Here is a 16,327-nt window from a genome sequence, read left to right as displayed (position 1 = left end):
TGTTGAGCCGGATCCGACCCAATGGGAGGCTACGGATCATCTAGTGGCATCCCACTTGGTGTGGAAATTCGTATATTTCACTGCGGACGACATTGTGTGCTTAAAGCCAGAACTCTCCTGACGCAGAGAGAAAGAAGGGTGCCCTCGGGTGCTGCCAGATCAAAAGGCAGATGCCCGGGGCTCCCGGGGAAGCAGCCCAGAACCAGGACACCCTCTTTTTCAAAAATATCTTAGGATTGGTTTAAAAGCAGAACAAAAGAGAAACTTTTATAAAACTGGCTCAAATGCATGAGGCCCTGAGTTCCCTCCTCCACAGGATGCAGAACTGAAGGCCCAAGTGGGAATCCTTCTGAGTGGGGAGGGGGAGAGGATCTACATGTCCCCATGCCACCCTCAGGAATTCATCTACCCTCACCAGAACCTCGGGGAAGGCCAAGTCAAAGTGACCGAATTTCTACAGATGCAGGGACAGTGAGGCTGGGGCCTGGGGACAGTGGGAAGTCCCTCCGACTCTCTGGCTTCGAGGACTTAGCAAGTCCAAGCCCTGGATTGTGGGGGCTCGAGGGAAGGTGGGTGGGGAAGGAAAGGGCCTCTGAAGAATCCTCACGCCCAGCCGCCGCTCCGAGGATGGTCGTGGACGGTGGGTAAGGAGGTGGCGCGATGCTTCCATCCCCTGCCCCTGGAGGCCTCAGAGCCTCAGAAGCGCAGCCCTGAGCTTCGGGCTGCAGGAGTTCTTTCTAGAAAGAATGTGGCAGGACTGAACTGCAGCCCTGAGGGGTCGGGAAGACCCAGAACACAGGGCTCAGAAAAAGGAGGGTATTAGTCAGACACCTGGGAGGATCGCCAGAAAAATGAAAATAGGTGGTGGACGGTCAAAACCTGAAAGTAGCACCGGACAGGCAAAGAATAGGCACTCCAAGTCAGCGGGCATCTCTCTGCCCACCTCTCCCCCTCCTCCCAGCCCCTGAGAGACATTAGGAACTACCTTATAGAGCATGGAGGTTTTAACCAAGAGGAAGGTAAGGGGTCATGGAATAGCACTTCATCACGTGAAGATGAGGAAACCGAGTCCAGAGAGGTTGGATGGCTGCCAATGTCACACAGCAAGTCCGTGGTTAAGTCTTCCCGTGGCACGTGCATGAACTGAACAAAGCCATAAGTTCATTCCCTTCCATCAGGGTTGCCTGCCAGGAACATGCAGGAATTGGGGACACTGAGCAGAGCACCCCAGGCTTCCCTTGGAAGGGAGGGGAGATAGCTTGGTCTAACGGGCCAAGCACAGCCTCTGCCACTTGCAGCTTGGACAAATTATTTAACCTCCCTCATCTACAAAATGGGGACCAAAAATGATGAGCCCCACTTTACTGCCTTGTGGTGGGGATTGAGAGAGTGAAGCACAAAACTATCCAGGGGAGTGAAAACTGTAAAAATGCTGATGGTGGTGGTGATGGTGGGGATGGTGGTGATGGTGATGGCAACCATGGTAATTTGGTGATGGTGATGGTGATGGTGATGGTGATGATGGTGGTGATGGTGATGGTGATGGTGATGGTGATGATGGTGGTGATGGTGATGGTGATGGTGATGGTGATGGTGATGATGGTGGTGATGGTGATGGTGATGGTGATGGTGATGGTGATGATGGTGGTGATGGTGATGGTGATGGTGATGGTGATGATGGTGGTGATGGTGATGGTGATGGTGGTGATGGTGATGGCAACCATGGTAATTTGGTGATGATGATAGTGATGGTGATGGTGATGGTGATGGTGATGATGGTGGTGATGGTGATGGTGATGGTGATGGTGGTGATGGTGATGGTGGTGATGGTGATGGTGATGATGATGGTGATGGTGATGGTGATGGTGATGATGGTGATGGTGGTGATGGTGATGGTGATGGTGATGGTGATGGTGATGGTGGTGATGGTGATGGTGGTGCTGACGATGGTGATATTGGTGATGGTGATGGTGATGGTGACGATGGTGAGATATTGGTGATGGTGGTGGTGATGGTAATGGTGATGGTGGTGGACAATGGGTAGAGGACCAGGCAGGCGCCCAGAGGGAGGCAGCGCCCTGGAATGCACAGACGGCCTTTCTCAAGAGAGCTTTCTTTTTCAATTCCACTCGGTTCACCGGCTCTTCTAGTCTTTCCTGAGAACGTGCTCTGAGCAGCAGCCGTGCTGTGGTGTGTGGGATCTGCAGGATGGCCAGGCCCAGTCTCCGCCTCCAGGGACATCAGGGTCTGGAGGCTCCAGCCCTCTGGGTCGGGGTCTAGGTGGTGTCCATCTCTGCACCTCCCCATGTGATGCTTTGGAGATAGCGGCTGGGTGGCTGAGAGCAGAGGGCATGGTTTTGAAGTCAGAATCATGGTTTGAATCCAAGGCCTACCACTTGCTAGCCATGTCACACTGGCTGAGCACGTGCCTTCTCCCAACATTTATACCACAAACACACTTAAATCCCATGATGGGGCTGTGTGGGAGAGTCGCCATAATCCCCATAAGGAACCATCTCAAGTTCCCGGTGTGCAGAAGGTGCTCCATAATTGGTAGCTGCTGTTAATAATGAAAGTTGACTGTGAGCTCTGAGAATGCAGAGTTCCCACTCTATATTCTCTCATTCCCTGTGCTCCCTGGGTTCTGGCCCCCTGTGCTTCCAGACAGGGCCCCTCCTGCCAGAGCAACTCGGGAAGGCCTGCCGTGCCGGCCATCCTGCCCCAGCCCGGTAGGCTCTCCAGACCAGCAGCCCTAGCTCTCAGCACGGAGCTGGGGCCAGGGAGGCACGGGGCTTCCCCCGGAGTGCTTCAGCTCATCTCTCAATGTCCCTAGATTGGTGTCCCACGCTCATTCCACACTGCCGATGAGACTTGATCCCCAGGCCCACAGGCAAGAAGTGACAGAGCCAGCTCAGACCTAGAAGGAGTCAGGAGTGCCTGAAAACCAGCCCCTGTGTCGTAAGGCAGCAAAGGGCACACCTGAACATCTCTCCCCAGGGACACTCCTCCAGCTGCCTAAGCCCTCGTGCTGTAGCCAAAGGAAGGGGACTCCCTGCTTCCACGGGGCAACTGACCATGGGGAGTAGGAACGAGAGGCCAGGGGTGAGAGGGGAGGTGAGCCAAATGGTCTCCTGCCACCTCTCTCAACATGCTAGGTGCCTGTTCCACTGCCATCAGATGTGATGGACAGCTGGACCCTCCCTTTCCACTCAAGCCAGAGCGCTGGCCACGGCACCAGGCCCAAGACTCCCTGTTTGTAAGAATCAGCATCCCTTCCAAGGCCCACCGCGTCCAGATGATGGTGATGGCGTCTCTTGAAGTCAAGGGAACTTATCACAGGGCCACCACAGCTCACTGCCAGGCGCTTTGTGTGGGAGGAGGATGCACCCCATCCCCAGCCCCTTGAGAACACTCAAGCAAGGACAGGCCAAAGTTTTTTAAGACCCAACAATAATTTCTCCAGAGCAATTGAAACAGCTGTTTCCTAGGTATAAAGCAGCTTCCCCAACCCAGGGCTGTCCCCAGCTTCCAACAGAGAAGGAACCCCAAGAGCCGGACAGATGGAATGAAATACCTGCTTCACTCCATAAGACGGGTCTCTGAGGCCACAGGAGCCCTCTGTCCCACCCTGTCCCCACCCAGATGATAGCTCCTCCCCCACCACAGCCACAGGCAAGCTGGCCTCTGCTGCTCTACCAAGACCCCACGCCATGTGCTGCCGGGAGGAAGAACCCCAGATGGCCACTGGGAAGACAGGACAACGTGCTGTGCCGCCCTGGGCCAGTCCCGCCATCTGAACCTGTTGTCCTCTGGAATCCAGGAGCAGTTAAAGATAACTCGCCGCCGTTCTCCTCTGTCTGGAAAGTAGCAAGCATAGGCTTGGGTTCCCTCGGACTGATGGCTCAGTTCTCTAAAACTAGAGAGGCTCAACTTTTGGAGGGAAAGCTACACAGGGGACAGTTTTACGTTGCACCCCCAACCCATAAAAAGAAGTGATGCCCACCCTCCCGATGCACTCTGTCATTCTCTACTCTAGTCCCTTCTTTTATTTATTTATTTATTTATTTTTTGATATTGGGTCCCTTCACACACTAAGTCACATCTCCAACCCCTTAAAATATATATATATATATAATTTAGAGACAAAGTCCTGCTAAGTTGCTTTAGAACCTTGCTAAGTTGCTGAGGCTGGCTTTGAACTTGCAATCCTCCTGCCTCAGCCTCCCAAGCCACTGGGATTACAGGCGTGCTCTCCATTTCATTTTTGAAAGAAAAAAAATAAAAATAAAAAAGCAATGGTCGCCTTACTACAGAAAGATAGCATGAGGAATCCCTTTGGGCGCCGGCACTGGTATGCATCTGTCTTGACGTGGATGGATGGAGGTCATACGGGTCCTGGGCGTTAACGGTCATAGAATCATGCACTCAAGAAAAATCAGCTTCACTTCGTACTCATTTAAAAAGTTAAGGTTTTTTTTTAAAAGAAAAATAATTAATGGTTGCAATCCATTAAATTGATTTCATGATCACTTAGGGGTTCTGAGCTGTGGAATAACAGTCCCTGACTTGGAACCCACGAGAGTGGTCCCTGGGGGCAGCCAGGGCCATTGCTCTGCAGAGGGTGGGTGTGCGTGGGAGAGGGCGAGGGAGAGGGCGGAGGCCTCACTTCCTGACCTTCCTCTCTCCTTTCTGCAGTCACTTCCTGCCTCGGTTGGTTCAGCCTGGAGGACCCAGGTAAGGAAGAGCCGGGTGAAGGGTGGCCTGGGGCTCCTCAGGGGCTGGGGTGCTAATCCACCAGGCTGTGGGGGACCTGCCAATTAAGAAGTTGTCACCTGCACCAGAGCGAGCCCCACCACAGCGGAGAAACATGATAGATATTTGTGAACTTGGCAGTTCCCCCACCTTTCACCATGCCCTGTTTTTCACACCGGCTGGGAGAGCACTGGGGAGAAACGAGGCCACAAGTCTTGTGAAGTCACTGTGCCATCAGAAGGAGTTGGCAGGTCCTGGGCTGGGACCTGGACCCCACACTGACATCCCAGCCCTGAGCTCCAGCAAGTTCTATGAGCCTCCAGCTCCCCACCTGTGAGATGGGGAGCAAGTCCCTCCCCGGGGGAAGATTCGAGGAGTCAGCCAGCTGGGCGCAGGGTCTGCAAAGTGTCCTACCTCAGTCAGGTGTTGGATCAACCTGCTTTGCATCCAAGTAGCCAGGTGACCTTGGGAAGCCCCCAGCCTTGCACCCAGGCCCCAAGTGTCCTCATCTGTGGGAAGAAAAAGTGTAACCCGTGGTTCCCCACCAGGAAAACCTTCTACCTCAGAATCCCCCAGAAGAGCCTTTTACATTGAATTGTTTGTTTCCTTGAATAAGCAATTCAATAAATTGCCTGGCAATTCTTTATAAAAAGATCTGCAGTGGAGCGTCTCACTTCCATCACTGTCCCCATCTGTCCAGCCCCTCCTCACCCAGTACCCCAGGTAACAGCACATTCTTCTCTAAGCTCTTGGTACATACACAAATATATATACAGTGAGCCCTCCGCGTCTGTGGACTCAATCAACGGCAGATAAAAAAAAATGTAGCCAGGTCTAGGATGGCTGCGTCTCTACTGAAGTGCACTGATTTTTTGCTTGTTATGAAAATGACATGGCATTTGCATTGTATCAGGATTGTGTATAATCTAGGGATGACCAAAGTCCATGAGAGGACGCATGTAGGCTGAATGCACATTTTATTTATTTTTCCACTGCAGGAGATGGAGCCCAGGGCCTTGCACATGCTATGCAGACCCCGCCTCTCACTAAGCTAAATCCTCAGCCCCCCTTTGCCATTTTATGTAAGGAACTTGAGTATCCATGGATTTTGGTATCTATAGGAGGTCCCAGGACCAATCCCCCACCAAACCAATCTGTGCTTATGGGTGTCTATATTTTTCCTTCTGCTCATGAAGCATTATATAAAATCACAAAAGCCACGTACCTACTTATGTCCCAGCAATTCCACTCGGGGTATTTACTCAAGAGAAATGGAAATTTGCCCACACAAAGACCTGAGCAAGAATGTTCACAGAGCTTGATTCATAGGAGGAAAAACCCAGGAGCAACCCAAATGGTGCATAAAAAATCAAGAGTGGCAAATCCACACAATGAAATATTATTCCGCAATAAATGGGACGAATCACTGATACATACAGCAACACGCATAAACCTCAAATACATAAATAAATGAGGAGGGAAAGAAGAAAAAACAAAAAGAAAATAAAACCCTTGCTCTATGATCCTATTCAGATGACATTGCAGAACAGGCAAAACTAATCTCTCATGACAGAAAACAGATCTGTGGTTGCCTACAGCTACCTTCAGGGAAATTAACTGTCAAGAGACATGCAGGAACTTTCCGGGTGATGGACGTGTCCCATATCTAGGTGGTGGTGGTTACATGCTTGTATACATTTGTCAAATTGCTTCAACAGTACTCTTAAAATGAGTGCATTTCACTATACGTAAATTGTACCTCAATGAAACGGATTTTAAAAGTGAAAAAAAAAAAAAGATGGCAGACCCCATCTCAGACCTATGGACACAGAATCTCTAGGAATGGGTGACTACACTGGACAGAAGGGACCTAGAATATCTTACCCACTGCTCCAGGTTTGGAATCCTAGCTTCGGGGCCTCCTGGGTGCCCCAGCTTGGGTTTCTAGAATGTTCCTGGAGTTCCCCAGAAGGGACGAAGCTCAGAAGGAACAGGCAGTGGGGCAGGCGGGAACCCAGCTGGCAAGGGGCCCAAAGGGGAAGGGGACAGTAAGGGCTCCAGGGGAGGGCCCTTCCTCTTCACCCCATTGACCTGCCGCCACTTCTTGACCCCAGATCTCCAGGTGAGGCTGACCGGCTCCAACTCCAGGTGCCAGGGCCAGCTGCAGGTCTTGAGTCACACCAGGGCCCGGTGGCACTCGGTGTGCAGTGAGAGCTGGAACGGGGCGCTGCGCCACGGGGAGGTCTCCCAGCAGGCTGCCAGACTCTGCCAGAAGTTGCGCTGCGGGGACTCCTTGGGCCTGACCACCTACTCTCACTTCAACACACCCCAGAACCAGATCATCTGCCATGGACCCCGGGGGTCCTTCTCCAACTGCAGCACAGACTCATCATCCAAGTGCCACCCGCTGAGCCTCGTCTGCTTAGGTGGGTACTGGCCAGCCGCACAGACACCTTGGGCGGGGCGCCTCCCCAGGTCTGTGCTCTGGACGTAGGCAAGCAGGTGGAAGAGAAAGGGGTCCCCAGTTGATAACCGCCCCCCAGTCATTTATACTGCTGTTGGCACTTGGGGGATGAAGACACAGGCCCTGTTCCTGCCAACTGCTGACAGCCTCATTCCTCACCTCCACCTTCCCATCTGTAGCGTGGAGGACTGCCACCTAGCGAAGGTGAGGGTCAGGTGGGCGTGTTGGGCACTCCTGTCACAGGCTCCGGATCTTCCTCACACTGCAGGCTGCCCCCCAGCCCTCCCCACACCCCATCCTTCCCTCCTCCACCCACCCCTCCCTCTCTCACCAGAGTGTCTCATTACAGAGCCCCAGACGACGACACCTCCACCCACAAGCCCCCCGACCACCATGACTCCAGAGCCCACAGGTAAGCGGTTGGGAGGCCTCCTGGAGGGTGCACACATAGCAAAGAAGAACCCAGGAGGCCCCGTCACCTAGGGATTTGGGAGGAATCTAGGATCAGCGTGCCCTGTGCGGTGTCTGGGATGCACCACCTCCCACGCCTGTTAGGGATTCTCTGCTGGGGTCCAGCAGCGGGCTGTGCTTCAGCGGGCACAGCGCTCAGGACGGCTCCCTTCTCCCGCTCCCCTCTCTCAGCACCCCCCAGGCTGCAGCTGGTGGCGGGGCCCCGGGGCCTGCGGTGTGCCGGCGTGGTGGAGTTCTACAGCGGCAGCCTGGGGGGCACCATCAGCTACGAGAACCACCACGGGCTCCAGGGCCTGGGAGACCTCCTCTGCGGTGCCCTCCAGTGTGGCTCCTTGAAGCAGCCTCCCGAGGCCAAGGCAGTAGAACCCCAAGACCCAGCAGAGCGCTGGGCACGCAGGCTCTTGCCCATCCGATGGCAAATCCAGAACTCCAGCTGCGCCTCCCTGCACGAGTGCTTCAGGAAAGCCCCGGCCCAGGAGGGCGGCCAGGCTCTCAGCCTGGTCTGCTCAGGTGAGTGAGCCCAGCCAAGCCCCAGGCCTCCTGTGGCCCGGAAGTGGTCATGGGCAGATGGCCAGACAAGCTCCGGGAAGCCCTGTGCAGCCCAGGGTACAGAGACACCAGAGGATACAGGCACACTGGGCCTGAGACTCGGGGAAGGACAGGAGCGGGAAGGGGGACAGGACTCCGTGACCCTGGCTCAGCTGCCCCCTGGGGAAGTAGCTTCGGCAGGGCTTCCAGGAGGAGGCAGGGCCCTGGTGGGTTTGGCAGAGCAAAGGGGAGAAAGTCCTGCAGGGAGCACCTGATGGGTGGTCCTTGCAGGAGGGAATGTGAAAGTCCCCAGGGATGATGTTGCAGGATCATGAGGGCTGGCTGGGGGGTCCCTGAGGCCTGGGGCTAGAGCAAGCCCCCAAGAGGGCTCTCTGCCCGGGTACCTGGGTCACCTCTGACAAAAGACAGAGGTGGTGATGGTAATGTGGTTGAGGCAAGAACCAGGGAGGCTGAGTCTATGGGACTCTAAGGGGCCAAACCAGGATCAGTAGACAAAACCAAAGAGACCATCGTTCAAAGTAAGGCAGAACCATCGCAGCAGGCGGGAGGCCGTAGGCCCACATGTGAAGCCACTCACCTACCTGGTTCCAGGACCGCCACCTGCAGTCTTGAGTTTTCACTGTAGGAAGCAGAAGCTGCTACTATTCCCATTTCACAGATGAGGAAGCTGAGGCTCAGACAGGTTCAGTTTCTTACCCGACATCACAGAACATAGACGGGGTTTCTCCTCAGGCAGGGCCAATCCAGACAACTGCTGCGCCTTGGCTATTCGAATTCGGTCCCTCTGTGGCAGTGCCAGCACCACCCAGGATCTGGTGCAATGCAGAGTCTCGCCTTGGCTGGACCTCCTAACTCTGGGTTTCGGCAGGGTCCCAGAGATTCCCGCACAAAGATAGGAGGCATGGCTCTGGACCCCTGGGTTCCCCTGTAAGCAGGGCTGCCCCCACCCCCACGGGGTACCTGGTACAAACTAGTAAAAGGCTGTCCCCTCCAGGCAGAAACCCCCTCCAAGGGTCTCTTGGTCTGAGGAAGGGACATGGCCTGGCCCCCAGCCCCTCGTCCTCAGCTAGAAGCCCTCATAATGCAGACTACAAGCTGCAAAACCATACCCAGGGGCCTTGCCTTTGAAATTTCTTCTAAACAGAAGATTTACTAGGACTTTGAAGATGGATATTACCATGGAAACTGGCCCAAAGCTGGTGAGATCACAGCTCACTCTAAACCGAGCCGAGTGGGCCTCCGCCAAGGGCTCCCATCTCCACCCTGCCGAGCAGAAATGAACGAGTCTCCAGCCAGCCCCGAGTCCCTGACAGTCCAGCCCTCAGGGCCCAGGGCCTGGCAGTAGGATCCCTGGGTTCTGCCCCCTGCGAAGCACGAGGATTTAGAGCTGGGTCTCAGCTCCCCATCCCTGCACCTCAGTTTCCCCCTTCTGAAAAGCCCTCTGTCCCTGCGCTGCGTCTCAGGACGGACGCTGGCATCCAGAGGCCCCAGGGAGTTTGGTCAGGGCAATGCTGGGAAGAATGCCAACGGAAGGAAGATCGAAAGGAAGCATCTGCCCCCTCGTCCTCACAGAGCCTCCTCGCTGCCAGGGCCCCAGCTTTGCCGGTGGCACCGGCTCCAGGGGCCAGGCACGTGGGCTGGTGCCAAGCCTGCCACCTCACCTCTCATGGTCTTCACTCCCCAGATTTCCAGCCCAAGGTCCAGAGCCGCCTGGTGGGGGGCGGCAGTGTGTGTAAGGGCACCGTGGAGGTGCGCCAGGCCACCCAGTGGGCAGCCCTGTGTGACAGCCATGTGAGCAGGGGCCCAGCTCGGTGGGCGGAGCTGTGTCAGGAGCAGAAGTGCAACGGCCTAGTCTCCCACCACCCGCTGGACGCCAGTGAGACCTCCAGTGGGTTCTCCTGTCCCCAGGAGAAGCTGTCCCAATGCCACGAACTTCAGGAGAAAAAAACCTTCTGCAAGAGGGTGTTTGTCACATGTGAGTTGGCCACAGCCCATGGTGGGGGGAAGGCAGGGCTGGACTTTCCTTCTGGGACCTGGTTAGTGAGCATGTCTCTGAAGGACGGTGCCCCAGAGCCCTGGAAGAGGATGGTAAATGGCGGGGGTGCAGGGGGCAGGGGGGCGCGTCAAGGAACAAGGGACAGCTTGACCAGAGCTCAGGCAGCTATAAGCATGAACAATGAAGAGGGGACGGGCAAGGCCACAGGCAGATCATCGTTAGGCAATTGATGGGTGACAGAACTCTTCCTTCTGTGTCCTACTCTTCCAGGGTGGAAACTAGAAGATCAACGGGCAGACAGTATATATTTACTACATAAAGAATAATTAATAATTCATAGGAGAAAGATGGACAGATGGATGGTGGGTGGATGGATGGTAAATGGTGGATGGATGAATGGTGGATGGTGGATGGTGGACAGTGGAAGGTGATTGGTGGACGGATGGATGGTGGATGGATGGTAGATGATGGATGGATAGAAGAACGGTAGATGGTGGATAGTGGATGGTGATGGATGGTGATGGATGGTGATGGATGATGGATGGATGGTGGGTAGTGGATGGTAGTGGATAGAGAGCTGGCTGCCTATTGGTATGTCATATATTGGTACAAGACGGTGTATGAGAGGAAGTTGGTCACTTGTAAGTAACAACAGCTGAGAGTTGATGACAAGAGTGGCCAATAGCTGGATAGTCAACTCTAGATGACAAGTTGTGGATGGGCCAATGGGTAGCAGGGACTCCTAGAGAAGGAAAGAGGGACAGCCACATACAGAATCCCCTTCCACACATACTGGTGAGTTTCCAGGAGGAGCAGGGGCATTGGGGCAGCTGCCCTCAGAGTGGACAGCTGTGGGTCCTTCAGGACTGGGACTGACGGAAGCCCTCCCTTGCCCAGGCCAGGACCCCAACCCTGCAGGCCTGGCTGCAGGCACCGTGGTGAGCATCATCCTAGCCCTGGTGCTCCTGGCCGTGCTGCTGGTCGTGTGTGGCCCTCTCGCCTATAAGAAGCTGGTGAAGAAATGTAGGTGCTGGTACCCAAAGCCGCCTGCCCCTCATCACCCCATCTTTCCTCTCCTGCTCAAAGTTACAGAATGTCAGGAAAATCATACTCTCCAATTGGCCCATATCTGGGGCCCAGTAGGGACTCACTACAGGCCAGATGGAGGCTGTGGCCATCCTCTGGGATGTGGCAGGCCCCAGCTGGGTCATTAGCACAACCTCTGGCGCTGGAGACACAAGGCCTAGGTAGGCCCAGCTCCACCAACCATATGTCAGCTGCTTGCGGCACTGACTGAGCCACTTCCTCCCTGAGTGCTCATCTACGCAATAGGTGACTGCACCCCTCCCAGGGCGTTGAGAGCCTTGCCCCGCAGAACTAAGGGGAAAATTACTCAGAGACAAGGAAGTGAGATTAAGGATGCTGAGAACAGAGAGCCCGGAGGTGGGCAGTGCTGGCTCCCTAATGCTCACCCAGGTCTCAGTTCTGGCTCTAAACATCTGTGGTCGCTCTTCTGGGAAACCAGTTGCATTGGCACCCTCCTGGGCACCCTCCTTTGGCACCTGATGACTCCGAGTCCCCTCCCTAGGAAGTCAGAAAAGGAGGCCCTAAGAGACTGGAGGGGCAGGACCCACAGTCCTGCCTTTGGGCCCCTCCCCCCTCCTCCCACCATCATGCCCTGTGCCCTGACCTGATGTGCTTTCCTGTCTGTTACCCAGTTCGCCAGAAGAAGCAACGCCAGTGGATCGGCCCCACAGGAATGAACCAAAACAGTAAGTGTCCCCAGAGGTAGGGTCCCCCCTCAGCCCCAGGACTCAGGCCACGGGGACAGTCAATGCCGATCATAGAGCTGGAGGCCACTGGAGGCTTCTGATCTCCACCACATTTGGTTAAGGTGTGACCGTGGCCAACAGACATCCCCACACCCAGGACGGCTGAGGCTTCTTCAGGGGCAGACAACTGAGTGGTTTTTGCCTCTGAAGCCCCAGACACCATGGTGTCCCCCTGTCTCTGTGGTTGACTTAAACAGCGGTCCCTATAGCCTTCACCGACCTCAGCAAAATTCCCCAACACAGTGACCAAGAGACGCTGACAGGCAGCACTCACAAAAGGGACTGCATGATCAGAGAGAGCCGGAAAACCAGGAGTTAAGCCAAGCTAACACGGTTCTACGTTTCAGGACTTAGCAGAGCCTTCAAGGGCATTTTTGCAGTGTTTGTCTCCAAGGCAGGGGAGCATTAAGAAAGGTTGCCCCAGCTAATTTTGTCATAGAGAAACTTAAAATTTCAGTGCAATCAGTTCGCTCCAGCCCTGGTCTTCAGCCTCTCCTTCTGGTCGCAGCCAGCACTACCCTAATGGATCAGAGCCTAACTCTTTCCTGACTCCCGTTCTGCATCCTTCTCCCCTTTACAAGTCCAGGGCTAAATCCTTCAAGAAGATTCTGAAATTGTTCAGTCTTTTTTTTTTTTTTAATAACATTTCAAAATCCCTGGAGGACAGGGATTCCATCTTCCTATCACTGTGCTCCAAGTCCCTCTGGGTAAATGCCTATGGACGGACTGACGGCCTCAGCTGGCCAATTAGATTGCGAGCCAACCTCAAGATACTCCCAAAGTCTGCCACTACCCTGCTAGCCTGACCCCCCCCCCCAGAGAGAAAGGACAGGGAGGTGCGTTAAAGGGACTGTGGGTGTTCCTGCCCTCCCCACCCCACCACCTAGTGGGAACAGGATGCGCTCTGGGCCCCTACTGGAAGGAGAGAGCACAGATCTAATGAAGCCATCCCCTGCATCTGTGCAGTGTCTTTCCACCGCAACCACACTGCGACCGTCCGGTCCCAGGTCGAGAACCCCACAGCCTCCTGTGTGGATAATGAGTACAGCCAGCCCCCCAGGAACTCCCACCTGTCGGCCTATCCAGGTGAGCAACAGGGGGCTCCTGGGCCAGCAGGCAGAGCTGGACCCGTCCTGTCCCCGATGGTCACGTGATGTCCTTGAAGCTCCAGTCGTTGTCCAAAGAGAGAAAGGAGACCCCAGGGGGCAGGGGATCAAACGACCCACTTGACAGCAGGTCACATCAGGGCTGTGGGAGGGACATCTTCACAGACCTCAGCTGTCCCTTTTGAGGCCTGGACCACTCGTCTAGAGAGAAGAATGCACTTGGATGGATGTCATTAACCCCAGCCTCGCTGGGACCTAATGGGACTATTTCCCTGCAGGGAGGGCCGTACAGGCTGGATAGTAAATGAGGCTCCTCAGATTCCTTCAGCTAGAAGAGAGCCATTAAGTGGCCTGCGGGAGCCCTGAGCCAAGGCTCCTCGCTGGTGCTGACAATTAAGCCCCGGGGAGCCTGGAGTTCAGCATCATTAGCCACCGCTTGGCTGATTTGATCAAAACAGATACCAGGGGCTGTCGCCAGCTCATAAAGCCCCTGTGATCTTCTGAAGGCCCCTTTCTTTCCCCAGCTCTGGAAGGGGCCCTGAATCGCTCCTCTGCCCAGCCTGACAACTCCTCTGACAGCGACTATGACCTGCACGTGGCTCAGAGGCTGTAGAAGGTGAGTCTGTCCCTGGTCTAACGCCGGCTCCAGGACCCCCATCCTGGGGACGGCACCAGGGTGAAGCTGCCCTCCTCATCCTACTCCCATATGTGAACAGGGGGCCTGAGCACCTCGATTCTCAAAAAAGGGCAAGAATAAGCACCAGCAACTGAGGCGACGGGGCCAACCTGGAGACTAGCAGAGGAATCGTGGATCTTATTTTTTTTTTCCTTTAAGAAAGAGTGAGAGAGATAATTTTTTAATATTTTTTTTTTAGTTTTTGGCGGACACAACATCTTTGTTTGTATGTGGTGCCGAGGATCAAACCCAGACTGCATGCAGGCCAGGCGAGCGCGCTACAGCTTGAGCCACATCCCCAGCCCGGAATCATGGATTTTAAATCCAACTCAGAAGACAACACAAAAAGATCCCTACGTGGAGAAGCCCCTGGCAGCAGGACAGCCGCTGTCCCAAGACTGAGCTGGTGTGGGCCAGTCCCCAACTCCCCGAATCACCTCCACAGAGCTTTCCCCCACCGCCCCCGACTCCTGTCCTTCTCACCCCAAAGAACTGGGAACCAGGGACGAAAAAAAAAAAAAAAAAACCTAGAGCCAGACCAATCTGTTCTAAGGAAATGATCGTCACCACTTGGAAGCGATGCCCCCGTTGCCACTCCCAGCAGGACTTGGCCTGGAGAGACTGGGGTGCCTTTCCCACACGTCTTCTGCCCTCCATGGCAGGCCAGCTCTCAGCCCCGCTCACCCCCAGGGGAAGCCAGCTGCAACAGCTTGGCACCTTCCGGGCACCATCGCCTTGAGAAGATGGCACCCAGAGGCAAGCCCTTCCAGGCAGACTCGGGGTGTCCAGAAGGGTCCTGTTTCCTAAGCCTGGGAAGCCCCTTCCTCGTCCACTGGGGTGCAGCACTGAGTAGAATCTGGCCTTTTCCTTGGACTCTGGCCACGTGAAGAACGAGGAGGAACTCGCATGTGGTGGGAGGCTGTTTCTCTGTGTAGTTTAAATCTGTTCTTTGTAAATAATGCTTTTTCTACTTCCTGAGAACTTAAGGGTTCTGGCTTCTTCTGTCCAGGGTCCACTCCTATGGATCCTTCTGGGAATGCTCACAAGAGAGACCTCCAGGGGAAGTCTGCAGCTGTCATGGTCATAGCTGCACAAAGACAGCTCAGTGCGCTCAGCATCTACCAGCCAGGGAGGGGTGGGTACCCAGGCTCACATGCCACACGTCTGTGACTCCCCAGGCCCCACATCTGAAGATGTCTTCCTCTCTAGAAGGGCTATCAAGGGCAATGATGCCACCCCAGAGGCTGGCACAAAGGGGCACCTAGTGAGTCTTGGCCCATTAAGCTTTCAGTTTTAAGTGGCAGTTGAAAGTCCCAAGCTAAGGAAGTTTCAGCCAGTCACAGTTAACCTGTAACACGAGAGTCAGAGAAACAGCCTCATGTGTTCCTTTGAATTAAATAATTTCTACAGCTAAAATAGTCTCCTCTGCCACTTGGAGATCCCAGACATACAGCTAAATCCAGCAGCACAGTTCCTTAACTTCAAGGGGAGGGTACCTAACCAGGAGCCCCACATCTGATTCAGGGAGGGGCTGTGCTAGGCCACTGGGCCTTTGGCATCTGGCAGCCCCATCAAAAGATGAAGCAGCTTGGTGGTGACCGGTCCTGGGTGGGGCCCTTCTCCACTCAACACGGCCCTGTACCTCCTGGGAGCACAGGAACTGATGATCCAAACCATAACAGCCAACTCTGGGAGAGAAAAAGGGGAGACACTGTGGTGTGTGCAGCGGTGGGTGCAGAGTTGGAGTGGGGGGGCAGCACTCCAGAAAAATGTCTGATCGGCGCTCTGCCCCCATACACCTTCCACCCAGGTTATGACAGCCTAGATGGGTCACAGGTGTGCCCAGCCATGCTGGGAATCCAGAAGCAGGGTCACCCACTACCCTAATGTTACTGGACAACCCCTGGAAGCACTGGCGTGCAGCCCAGGACCTGCTACCTTTGCCTCGTGTTGAGGAAGGCAATCCAGAAGGAAAGCTCCCTTAACCTCTGAGCAACAGGCCTCGCTTCCAAGTTATCGGCATTCAGGGACCTGGGGTTCAGGACGGGCCTGGCATCACAGCAGAAAGGACGTTTCAAAGGGCCTCACCCAAGTATCCCCACTAGGCTCAGAATCCCTTCCAGGCTACATGAAGGGTCTGTCCCCTGTGCAGCCAGAGCCGCCCCCCCCCCGAGGTCTGATGAGGGCCTGAGGAACGCCCGAGTGTGCCCCACCATCTCAGGCGCGCAGCCCCAGGAAGGAGCATGGAGAGCAACTGGTGGCAGCTCACAAGTCTTTCCCCTTAGAAAGCTGGTCCTTGGTGCCCCTGCTGCTCTGGCACCCGACTAAGGCAGGTGACCTGCTTCTGTGGCCACAATACAGTCTATAGCTTTCCCCTACAGCTGGGCCATCCTTGGTTCTTCCTGAAGTCCTGTGTCCTCAGCCGCAGACACCCGCAAGGTGAGACCAGTGTGCAGCCAGGACAAGGGCAGTGAGCACTGG

At 55.0% G+C, this 16,327-nt stretch overlaps 1 protein-coding gene across 1 annotated transcript; it reads left to right on the top strand.

The window, feature by feature from the left end:
* The first annotated feature begins 1,916 nt into the window (after nt 1-1,916).
* Nucleotides 1,917-14,759, top strand: Cd5 (CD5 molecule). The gene is made up of 12 exons (XM_077797197.1): nt 1,917-1,985; nt 2,669-2,729; nt 4,696-4,734; nt 6,867-7,178; nt 7,566-7,628; nt 7,859-8,197; nt 9,921-10,211; nt 11,130-11,255; nt 11,951-12,004; nt 13,031-13,150; nt 13,695-13,786; nt 14,046-14,759. Exons 1-11 carry the CDS (start codon nt 1,917-1,919, stop codon nt 13,781-13,783), a joined length of 1,563 nt encoding a protein of 520 aa, XP_077653323.1. The 3' UTR covers nt 13,784-13,786; nt 14,046-14,759.
* Nucleotides 14,760-16,327: the final 1,568 nt, after the last annotated feature.

This window comes from Urocitellus parryii, chromosome 4 (assembly GCF_045843805.1).
Source record: "Urocitellus parryii isolate mUroPar1 chromosome 4, mUroPar1.hap1, whole genome shotgun sequence".
In the NCBI taxonomy this organism is placed as follows: Eukaryota; Metazoa; Chordata; class Mammalia; order Rodentia; family Sciuridae; genus Urocitellus; species Urocitellus parryii.
This window is presented reverse-complemented; position numbering and strand designations above follow the sequence as displayed.